The sequence below is a fragment of the Raphanus sativus genome, chromosome 4 (genome assembly GCF_000801105.2).
Source record: "Raphanus sativus cultivar WK10039 chromosome 4, ASM80110v3, whole genome shotgun sequence".
In the NCBI taxonomy this organism is placed as follows: Eukaryota; Viridiplantae; Streptophyta; class Magnoliopsida; order Brassicales; family Brassicaceae; genus Raphanus; species Raphanus sativus.
The window spans coordinates 48233343-48244806 of NC_079514.1; the positions used below are offsets into that span (position 1 = coordinate 48233343).

General features: G+C 33.1%; 2 protein-coding genes across 3 annotated transcripts; one reads left to right on the forward strand and one right to left on the reverse strand.

The window, feature by feature from the left end:
- The first annotated feature begins 1002 nt into the window (after positions 1-1002).
- On the forward strand, positions 1003-1662 carry LOC130511797 (uncharacterized). The gene has a single exon (XM_057009455.1). The coding sequence runs from the start codon at positions 1162-1164 to the stop codon at positions 1453-1455; it is 294 nt and encodes a 97-aa protein (XP_056865435.1). The 5' UTR covers positions 1003-1161; the 3' UTR covers positions 1456-1662.
- A 112-nt stretch (positions 1663-1774) lies between these two features.
- On the reverse strand, positions 1775-8485 carry LOC130511796 (insulin-degrading enzyme-like 2). Of its 2 annotated transcripts, XM_057009452.1 has the most exons (26): positions 8253-8485; positions 8093-8168; positions 7882-7949; positions 7699-7790; positions 7535-7608; positions 7419-7462; positions 6550-6601; positions 6359-6481; positions 6145-6257; positions 5897-6059; positions 5568-5660; positions 5301-5386; positions 5125-5211; positions 4828-4931; positions 4570-4672; positions 4384-4479; positions 4099-4288; positions 3936-3997; positions 3747-3851; positions 3411-3612; positions 3095-3303; positions 2865-2989; positions 2739-2790; positions 2563-2649; positions 2359-2481; positions 1775-2237 (listed from the first exon to the last, which is right to left on the reverse strand). In XM_057009452.1, exons 1-26 carry the CDS (start codon positions 8391-8393, stop codon positions 1989-1991), a joined length of 2919 nt encoding a protein of 972 aa, XP_056865432.1. In that variant the 5' UTR covers positions 8394-8485; the 3' UTR covers positions 1775-1988. The 2 variants fall into 2 exon arrangements, with proteins under 2 accessions (XP_056865432.1, XP_056865433.1); XM_057009453.1 differs by lacking the exons at positions 7882-7949; positions 8093-8168; positions 8253-8485 and having other exon boundaries at positions 7535-7598.
- Positions 8486-11464: the final 2979 nt, after the last annotated feature.

Sequence of the window (11464 nt, forward strand, 5' to 3'; positions counted from 1 at the left end):
AAGTGTCATGATAATGAAGCAAAGTATATCTTTATGCATTTAAAAAAAAATCAGCTACATTGACCTAAAATTTTAAACTAGGGACCTAACAACCAATAGACACACGTAAAAATCTGTTGACAATAGTATATTTTATTGTAAGAGTTTATATATAAGTTGATAGCGGAAGCATGTCATATTTATTGTTAATTCAATTCAAAAACCGTACGTTACTGATTTGAAGTCCAAATGTCTTAAAAGCAAGTCCAGAAAGTCGTTGATATTAGTCCATCCATCGAGAATCATTTAAGTAAACGCTTACTTTTCAAGCCACTTAATGCGGTTTTGCCATAGTCAAAAGACCATTTTGTCAACTATTAATTTCCTATAGAAACGTGGAACAAATTTGCTAACTAGTAACAAATAAAAAAGTTGGGAAGGAAGCTGTCAAGTAACGCTAAACCGGTTCTTTTTTTTTCGTAAGACCATTCTATTACTCAAACTTGAGGTGGTCTGGAGCTAAACCAATTCCTTTAAAACAAAAAAAAATGTCAATTTTACATCTCAGAATAATATTTCAGTTTCTCCTAATTCCGACCCTATACTTTGTAAATATATTTGCAGTCCCAAATTTTTCCAAGAAATTGATATTTAGTACCCTAATAATATAATACTTATCTGGTATTTGAAAGTATTATTGTATATATATATCATAATCTAAAATTAATTTAATCTAATATGAATATTCTTACCATTTCAAATTAAACATATACAACAATTTTTATTACATATAATTTTTTATTAATTTAATTTACATTTTAAATCAAAAATGTGAAAATAATAAATTTGATAGTAAAATATAAATAAAGTTAAATATTTAACTGTTTTCAGTTTATGTGAAATCTTCTAAAGACAACTAATTAAACCCGAAGTAGTTAATTGCATTAGCTAATGGTGGTAAAATAAAAATAACAGAAAAACGAAATAAAAACAAACTTTAGGGGCACATATGAAATAGAATAAAGATAGCGGATACTTCGTTCGCTTTTCCTACAACCTATAAATTCGACGCGACATGAACAAGAAATCTTCATCATCATTTGTCTCCATCTCTTCTCTCTCTTCACGAGAAAGAGAACAAGAAAAATAAAAAAAATAGAATAAAAGAAAGATCATTCAAGAATGGGGAAATACACGGAGATGTTGGATGCAGGCGTGAGAATAGCGGCGAGGTTTCATTCTCACTGTCCTCAGACGGCGCGTCTCTATTACCATCCTCCTTCCGACAGCCATCACCAACATGGTGTCACCGATTTAATCGGAGGTGGTGGAGTTTTGGGTGGGTCGGGTCAAGATTCTACCGGGATGGTTGGTGAGCTAGGAGGATCCGGGGCTGCTGCTGGTTGCGGTCTCAAGCCTTCTCAAGGTCAAGGGTATGAAGATGCCAGAGATCTCTTGTTATTCTCTGTTGTTTGATTGATTTATCACAAAAAAAATTATAACTAATATAGAATATTATAACTTTTTTGGTTGAAGAAGAGATTTGATGAGCCAATGTTTTGATATTTTTTTCTTTTTCTTTTTCTTTTTCTTTTTCTGTTGTTTTATTATTGCAAAAAAATGTAACAATCTCTGGATTACAAAAAATATATTGGATGTTAATGAGAATTTGATTATTATTTTCTTTGTTCTATTATGTTTCTTGATGTTTAACAATATTGCATAATAGAGTGCAATAACATGTTTATAAGCTGTTCGAATCTTTAACATGCTGAACTAGTAAAACCCAACAAAATAATTATAATGACACATTTGTATTTATAGACAAGGGTAAGTTATGTTCTTTACAAGATTATTTTCAATGGTAGATGATAAAGACTAGTTTTTCAATGATAGATGACAAAGACTCTGTTTTTGTTTACAATCAGATGAATAATGATTCACATGTATACATTTTTATTTTTGGTATGATTGTTTTTGTTCATGCATATCTTTGCAAAGAGTGGACCTCAGAGTTTCAGCTGGCTCCATCCGTTCAACGACCCATAAAGTGGTTGAGACTTTCTGAAACCCACAATGTCTTCGATTTCTATGAGTGGTGATGCAATTACTTTGTCTTTGTCAGCTGCCATTTCCTTCAAATGATGGCTTCCATAAACGCATATACTCATCGACTTCTTCTTTGGTGCGTCAACTTTTATGTATTCGTCAAAGAAATCTATCAGTTCTTCCTTCTTCAGCTCTCTTAGTGCAGCCACCTAACAACAAAACAACCCCCAAGAAGCTGTGTTAATGGCTTCATGTCTTTGTTGGTAGACTAACAAATTTGGCGTTATGTAAGTCAGAGGATCTCATTTAAGAGCAGCTAAAGTATGTTACCTCTTCATCTTTACGGTTGAACTTGAATGTCCCGTTTTTAATCTCTCGCCAATAAAACAAAGATTCCTCGTTCAAGTTCTTGTGTTTCTCAAGCTTCATGTCTATCAAAGCTGTTACATTGCCCTGAGAAGAAAGTCATTTCACTTCTTTGTACCACAATGTTTTCTTAAGCAAATAATATAGTATCTGGTTTGGATATCTCACCTTGAATTCCTCATCGCTCATCTTGTAAAGTTTACTCTCAAGATCCTTGAGAAGTGACTCAACCCTTGAATCAATATGTCCAGGACCCTATTGAAGATGAACTCAAAAAGGAAACTAAGGACATACGCCTTAACTATACAAAATCTGAGTGCCAGAGAAGCAAGAAACGTTGGTACCTTAACTGAAGACTGGACAATAAACTGCACGCCATAGACACCAGAGTGGTTGCTGTGTTACAGAAAATGTGGTTAGACATATAACATAATAACTCAGCGATATTATTCAATGAAATCAATGCACACCTCTGAGAAAGTGAAGTGATGTAACCAAGCTGTTCCACCGTTCTAAGCTGGTGAAATGTGGCCTGCTTTGCGATGAGACGGAAAAGCTGAAGTTTACTATTCTTTGCAAATTCATCTTGATGAACCTGTTCGTAACAAAGAGTTTTTAAGTATCAAGATCTACAAGAGAAGCTTTATAAGACATGCAAGAACTTGCTGATGATATCACTTTGTTTGAAGATTAACTATACCTGAATATAATGCACTAGGGCCGAGTTTTCATCACTAGGGTTTGAGCCTTCTTGATGATAGAAGTACTTCATTCCTGTTCCCAGCTCTACAACCCTATTTGTCATGGTCTGGGATGGAAATATCGGACGAGAAATAGGTTTTGGGTCGTTAAATAGAACATCTTCAATATGCTTGACCATGGATTGAGCGTCATTCTTTTCAACATTTCCTGAAAAAGAGTTGTCTAGTTATATAATTGACACCACAATGTGTACAAGAAAGTACAAACAAAAGGATAAGAGACCAAAGAATCATACAGCATATTAAGATTGGTACCTGCTATGTAGCACTCAACAAATGTCCTTGATAACATCATGGGAACAAAGTTCACTAAGTCTTCAGCTTCCAAATGAGTAAGAGCATCTAGTTTCTCTGTCCAAGGCCAAGTGCGATCTTGTAAAACCATTGAGCAGTAGCTCATTCCTTGATCATATGGTTGTTGGAATTTGATATTTTGGTATGCCTTGGTGATTGTTTCCTATAACAAGATAGGGAAGCAGAAAACATGGATTCAATGAACATGGTAACAAGGCTTATTGGATGCAGCATGCAGTGAGGAAACTTTAAAGTGGTAATGTAAAAAGAGAGACAATGTTTATTAACAAAAGCTACCTTGATAACAGAAAACCTGTCAGGTTTAACTTCGAATTTTGCTATCTTTTGCATGATAGCTTCCAACAAGATCCTCAATTTATGGTTAAAGCCAGCAAGATAGAGCTAGAAAATGAGAAACAATGTTGTCAAACATGAAACTTATTAAGCAAAGCACAAGGACACATCAGAATAATTTTATAAACACACCTCAAAACCATTGCCCGAAAGACTTAATCCATAGTTAAGACCAGCAGCCCGAGCATAATAACCTGATAGTTTTGAATTTTCATGATATAAAAAAAAACTAGAAAGGTCATAACTTTATTCTTGTTAAAACAATTAAACTAGAAGGTCTATCTGTCAATCTTACCATATTCATTCAAACAGTCCACCAGCAACCAAACAAAAATATTTGAAAGAACTACAGCATCAGGAGAAGTGTTTGCAAAGGGGCAGTTGAAATATATCTTAACATATGCCTTCGGTTTGAAGAACTTTGTATCAGGCTTGTACCACAATCTTGAGAATGATGTCTTTCTCAACAAAACAGGAAAAAGGTCCTGCTCCAGAAATTAGTTACACAATATGAAATTGCTTCATACTTTAAAACATTATTTGACGTTTGTAATATGTAACTAGAGTGATGCAAATGAACCTTATCTTTAACATCCTTGAGTGAAAAATCTGTAGGAATAAAGACATTAGGTACTGGTAGATGCAGCTTTACATCAGGGGCAGACTGCACCCATTCCTGTAATTGTTAAGCACATATCAAAATTGAACTACTTCCTCCATAGTAATAATTTGAGCATACAAGGAAAATAATATATCAAAAGCCGACCTGAATGGTGAATTCGTTTATATTCTCAAAAGAATAAGCAGTGTTGTACCATGGCTCAGTCTTGTCAGTTTGTCCTTCAAATTTCTTTGATCTCCAAAAGATTCTACAAATATAATGGCATTAGATTCTGCGACACGACTAGCTAACTTGGCAGAATGTAAATTCTAACACAGCACATTCAGACCTTAATGGCTGCTTAAAGAATACACTAGGTTATTTTTTGCTTGTAGAAGATGCATTCCAACAACAGAGACTCACCTAACATTGCTTCGAGAAAGATCGTTTAGAACTTTTTGTATAATAGCTGGATTAAATTTCGAAGGTAATGATGATCCAACGAGCCAATGCTTGGTTGGGTATATCTGAAGCAATGTTTGAAAAGGAACATAAATGTTTAGCCACGAGGTGTGTTTGGTTTAGTAGTGCTTAATGAAATTGTAAGAGAGGTAAACATATACTCTACTTTTTGTTCGATATAAGCCACACATATATCAGGCAGAAATAGATATATAAGAAGCTTAATGATATCAAAACTATGAGGAGATATACTATTACCGTCATGTTTGAAGAGATAGCCACTGCATAAGAAATTGGGTTTATTTTGGCTTGATAATGAAATTTTGCCTCACAAATAGCAGAGAGCTTCAACAAGAATAGAATATAAACATGTATCAAGCTCTTTAAGGGTAATGTATCAACAAGAATCCTAACAAGGTTAATTATACCAATACCTCATCAAAGATCCACTGGGAAACACCAGACTCTTGTAAATGCTTAATGTATCTGAACAATAACCCTAAAATATCTTGCATATGCTCTGTTAACCAAGCAAGATACAAAATCAAAACCAATTCCCAGACAAAATCAAGCACACCGGTAGCATCTATTAAACATAACAAAGTTTTTTTGAATGAAACAAAAGTAAACTAACATAACAAAGCTGTTCCAATTCTTTGTAGAAATATAAAAATAGAACAAGGAAGAATACAAAAACCTACCATGGCCAGCATCTGTAAGATCTACTGATACATTGAAGAAAGAATACTCCATAGTCCAGTCTGCTTCACCGGCATATAGTCCAGTTGCCCAACCTGTGCAAGTATTAGGGAAGTGTTAACAAAGACTACAAGATGTAGACGAGACAAACCCATCTTTAAGTTTTATCTTGGCTATTAGCAGCAATAGCTTACCCTCCAGAAAATGGTAAGATTTCAATTTGAAAATTAAAAAAATAAGCAGCTGAAAACTATAACTGTTTTGAGTTTGTTACCTCTTTTGAATAGAATGTGCTAAAAAATTTATTAGTTTGCCCCCAAAGTAAACTTACCTAATGTTTTTAACTCATGATACAAACTCCCTTCGCCTTCATGACCAATTAGTTGACCAAGGTACCTGCATGGGGCTTCTTCATAATGATGGATGCTAGGTGCAATAGGCCACGAAACAGTAAGCTTGTGACCCTGCCTTATAGGTACAGACTTCACAAGAACCTAAAACCACACCAAAGTACTAAGTAAGAAACAATAATTACTGTTGCTGAAATAAATGCTTAATCTGAAAGACAGAATATAAAACCTGCAAATGGTCCAAACTACAAGGCTGGCCAGGAAATATAGGGATACTCTTGTTGGTGTTTGGAATTTCCTGGAACGTTTCTTCCACTAGACCTTGAGTTTTATCAAGGTTTTCTGAAAACATCAAGAGCAGAGAGATGTAGAGTGGTTATATATGTTAATACTTTTGTTATCAGAGTTTAAACTTGATTTTTTGGGTTAGCTTCAACACCTACCCTTGCCATAAACAACCAGATGCATGATACTGGCAGAATAGTGCTTGTCATAGAACTTAATAAGTTCACTCCTTGTATCAATTCCTTTTGCTTCCGGCCGTACGTGAAGAGTATCCATGTTCCCTAAGAAAACATATCACGTTCTTAGCAGAATAGTTGACACAACAAATAAGAATAGGTTGGACATGTACCGGTGCTAAATTTGTGATATGGATGTTCTTCTCTACTTAGATGCTTCTTTAACTGTATGACGAAAAAAGGAAGACAAAACTTTCGAGTTAGATGCTAGATATACATCAAGTCATCAACAGACCTTTCGGTTTATGCTTGGCTTTTTAGATATGAGTACTACAAGTTCAAAGAAAAATTTCATTGTTCATTTCTATGTTCCTTTTGTGAAATATCAAACTAAGTCTTACATTGGATAATTAGACAATGAGTATCTAATATATAAAGAGAAGTCCAACTATATTAGTATGAGGCTTTTTGGAAAGGAAACCAAAAATAAATCCATGTGAGCCAGTTTCTAAAGTCTAAAGTGGACAATATCGTACTAATCGGATAATAAAGAGTTGAACATGGATTTAACAAATCTTATTCAGAGCTGTTGACGAAAAATCTGTAAAAAAACCAAAATACCCTTCGAGATATGAATGAAACCCTTCGAGTTATGATTGAGAGGTATTTGTGATAGAGATAAAGTCAAAAGATCTTGAAATTCAGTTGTATGACACGAGATGAATGTGATCATTAGTTTGAAGGGGATAATATGAAATATCAAACTAAATCATACATTAGATAATTAGACAAAGAATGTCTAATATATAAAGAGAAATTCAACTCTATTAGTATGAAATCAAAAGTAAATTCATGCGAATTAGCCTATATATAAGGTTCAAAGCGGACAATATCGTAATAATGGGATAATAAAGAGTTGGACATATGACTTAACAAATCTCAACACCTTTCCATAGATAATCGGTAAAATGAATTCTTCAGTGGTAATTACTAAATGGATACAATTAAGCTAGTTGTTTTCTTGCAGAGCATGAAAAAATACCTGACGCAAACGTCGAGAATCAGACAACATGTTTTGCTGATGCTCTGGATGAGACAGAGTACACGTAAGAATACAAACTGCAACATGAATGCTATCGAGAAAGTCAAGAAGCTAACCAGAGTCGACAGCATTGATCTCCCTCATGGTGGCATCAGCCGACATAAGTGGTTTGATAAAGAACTGTGCAAACCTGGTTAGGAAATAACAAGAAAACATAAAAATGCAACTCTGCAGAAAGGGAAAGCAGATAAGAGCAGCTTATACACAAGTTTAAGTCTACCTGTCTAAAGCCTCATCAAAACAGTCTGTGTTGATATCGAAATGGTAGTTTGTATCTTCACTGGATGTATAAGCATTTGTGCTCCCTCCATGCTACAAAATACATCATAAATTCAATAAGATATCTTATTTTCGGAGCTGGAGAAGATATACGCAAGAACCTGAAACATAATTCCATTATTACCTCTGTGATGTACTTGGAGTAACTATCTTCCTCTGGATATTTTTCACTTGCATAAAACAGCATATGCTCTTGACATCCCACAAAAATAAAATCATATATTATTTTTCCATGACTATCAAATATTCAACATTAAAACTCAACTTTTGATTTTCATGAATATATAAAGACCGACTCAGCTTAGTGATTGAAATCTTGCTATGAAGAAACGTACCAAGGAAATGAGCTAGACCATCCAGTCCTTCAGGGTCCGAGAACGATCCAACGCTAACGTTCATTGAAGCAGCACACTAAGAGCACCCACGTACACAGACGATGAATCTTCATTTTATTGTTCTTTTAAGCAGTAAAACTCTAACATGAATCGATCTTACCTTGTCAGTCTCTGGATCGCTAATTAACAACACTGTAAGAGAATTTTTTAGAACAATCCTCCGATATTCTCTCTTGTCCGTACGTGGCTTCAGTATCTCGCCACCTTTATCCGCCGCCATGTTCTCCGTTCCAACCACCATCGCCTTTTGATTACTTGGAGTAGTTGAGTCTACGCTGAGGTCTTGGCTCTTGTATGTTCCAACGGTCTTTCTTATAATAAACTTTAAGAAGGCAGCTGAGAAGAAAATGGCTAGTGGGTTTTGTAGTCTACGTCCGACTAAAATATCAACGGTCTATCTTTGCCCTCACGTCATATAAGTTAAAGTCTTCTCTCGTATACGTCCAACGTCTTTCTTCTTTTATATTTCCACTAATCTAGAGCAAGACAAGGATAATATTATTAGAACTAGATGATAATCCGCGCCATGCGCGGGATGAGTTTTTTAAAATATGTTGTATTGAAATATTACAATTAGAATGCATCTTGTTATCAAGATTTTTTTATATTTGATTTGGGATGGACATTCGGATACCATTTGGTTCAGTTTAGTTTGGTTCGGTTCAGTTATATTTTGATTTTTTGTGAGTTCGGTCCGGTTCGGATCTGCGGGTTCGGTTTGGATTTGGACTCAGATAACTCATTTTATTTAAAAAAAAAAATTCGTATATACTTTAAATTTCTCAAAATATAAAAATAAAAAAATTATTTATAACATATAAATGTGTATAATGCAAGTTAAAATACTTAAACTTAACATAAAATTTGGTTAGCTTCAATATTCGGATAAGAAATCAATAGATATTTGAAGTATTGGTATTTTGAATATCATTTAACTATTTTAATCATGTATTTTTAAATATTTGTAAATATTTTCAAGCATTTTGGACAACTTAATAACATTTTATATATTTTTAATATTCTTTTAGATATTAAATTCTAAAAAAATTTAATATATTTAAGTATATAAATCTGGTTTCGATATATTCGATATCCGAAATATTTCGTTTCGGATCATGTTCTATTCTAAAAAATATCATCTTAATAACATCTTACAATTTTTGGTAATTTATAGACGTTTTAAAAAATTCAAAATATAACATATATGAAAAATCTATTTTTTAAAATAAGTTTAAGTGATTTTTTTGATAATAATAATTAAAATAAAATGTAGAGGATACAAATTTTTTTATCAAATATTTTTGATTTGTAATCATTAATTATCATATATACGTTAATTATATTAGGTAATTTCGTAGCTTTTATTTAAGGAAATAAACTTGCGTAAATTTTATTTAAGGAAAGAATTTAAGACTATTAATTAATATGATAATTAGTTTAATAAAAAGTATAATATATATTTATATGGACCAACATATTTTTCTAAGGATTTCTGAGAATCATCCTAGTGATGACACGTGGCTACAAAACATGTTGTAATGTTGCAGGATTAATATATAGGGGATCTACTTTTGGCTATTATTTCAACGGCCACCAGTGACGAACCTAGAAATTTGTATTAGCTGTGTCAGACTTTGATTAAAATTAAAAAAAAATCTGTTATGAAAGAAGTAATAAAAAGAAGGGAAATTGGGCTGTATAGCCAAGAAAAAAAGCATAATTCATGAGATAGCTAATTTCCCTAATATAACGATACACAATGTGTCTTTTGTATAATATTGCAATTCTACCCTTTCATTCTACCGGTAAAACCTACAAAACAAGTATAATCTAAATTAATAACTACTGATTCTAAGAGAAAGACGTGGTCCATCGTCACCTCTGTTGGATTAATCAATTTTTCTTCTTCCTCACTGGTTGCAAGTAAGCGTTTTACTATTCTTCTGAAATTGTCAGCCAGACGACGACGTTACAGTTACAGCGGAGAATAGTGTGAATCTGTATCTCATGAATGGCGTTACAGTTACCGCGGAGAATATTGTGAATATGTATTTATTCCGATTTCCATCGTTGATTCATCTCAGATCTCTAATTTATGGTACATTTTTTTTTTATTTTACCTTCAATTCTCTTCATCTGATGCTGTCTTATTTCTCATTTGCGATATAGTCGAAACTAAGGTAATCTTTTGGTAAATCTATGGCCTCGTTGCCGTATATGTTTTCTTAGGGACGAAGTTCGCCATTCCATTCCTCTATTTTGTTTTTTTCCAAAATCAACATTTGTTCCGTTCCATATAGATAAATTCTATACTATCTGAACATGTGTTATTTAAGATGGAAAATCTTGGTTCTAGATACTAATAACGTGCTGTTTCATTCCTCTGTTCTATTTCGTGACGATCTTGGAGAGAGTTTTTGTACAGTGAGTTGAAAGACAAGCAAGATGACACTGTCGAAAACATGGTTGCATTAATTGGTGATGATTATCTATTTAAGCACAACACATGGAATGGTGGAGTTAAAGCATATGATGTTAAGGTTAAGAAGGATCTCAAGTGGCGGTAGACTCAAGTGAAGGTCATGTACCTTGTGAATTGGATAGGCAAGATGGTCAGCAAGGTGGGTAGACTGTGGCATTCACTCCTGCAAGACGAGAAGTCAATAATAGTATAATCGTGTCTATGTAAAAGTACATTTAACCATTTCTATTCTATTTGATTCACATAAAATGGAAATACATCTTATTTACATTCATGTTTTACAATAGACAGTTTAATATCACTTTAACTTCTGAATTCATACTACTATTTAATATTTGGATTAGGGTTTATATTTTCATTTAGGATTTAGTAATTATTGGATTAGGTTTAGTTTCTGAAAAATTGGGACTAAAATTGGGGAAATCATTAACTACTATCATTTAATCTTAGACATTTCAAAAGTTGAGAAATTATTGAGATGCTCTTTTGATTGCAACTATATTTTTTCCTGGTTCTATTCTACTGTACGTGGAATGGAACTGCAATTTCTTGTAATTTGTTTTCTATATTATACAGTTTACTATCACATATTGTAGCTTACCAATTAATACTAGTATTCTTATTTTCATATTTGATATTTGGATTTGGGTTTATATTTCCATATAGGGTTTAGTAATTTATTGATATAGTTTAGTTTATATAAGTTTGAGGTTGTTATTTGCGAAGTATGTATATCATGATCTATATTATTTGCTATATATAATAGCAATACTATTTGATACGTAGAATAGTAATGTATGTAACTTTATTCATCGTTACATCATATGTGT

What these genes read in the sequence shown, in the direction of transcription:
- LOC130511797 (XM_057009455.1), top strand. Translation starts at nt 1,162, where the DNA reads ATGGGGAAATACACGGAGATGTTGGATGCAGGCGTGAGAATAGCGGCG.
- LOC130511796 (XM_057009452.1), bottom strand. Translation starts at nt 8,393, where the DNA reads ATGGTGGTTGGAACGGAGAACATGGCGGCGGATAAAGGTGGCGAGATA. An exon ending in GATCAATGCTGTCGACTCTG is followed by an intron (nt 7,463 to 7,534) that starts GTTAGCTTCTTG and finishes TGTCTCATCCAG; the next exon opens with AGCATCAGCAAAACATGTTG. An exon ending in ATATCACAAATTTAGCACCG is followed by an intron (nt 6,482 to 6,549) that starts GTACATGTCCAA and finishes ATGTTTTCTTAG; the next exon opens with GGAACATGGATACTCTTCAC.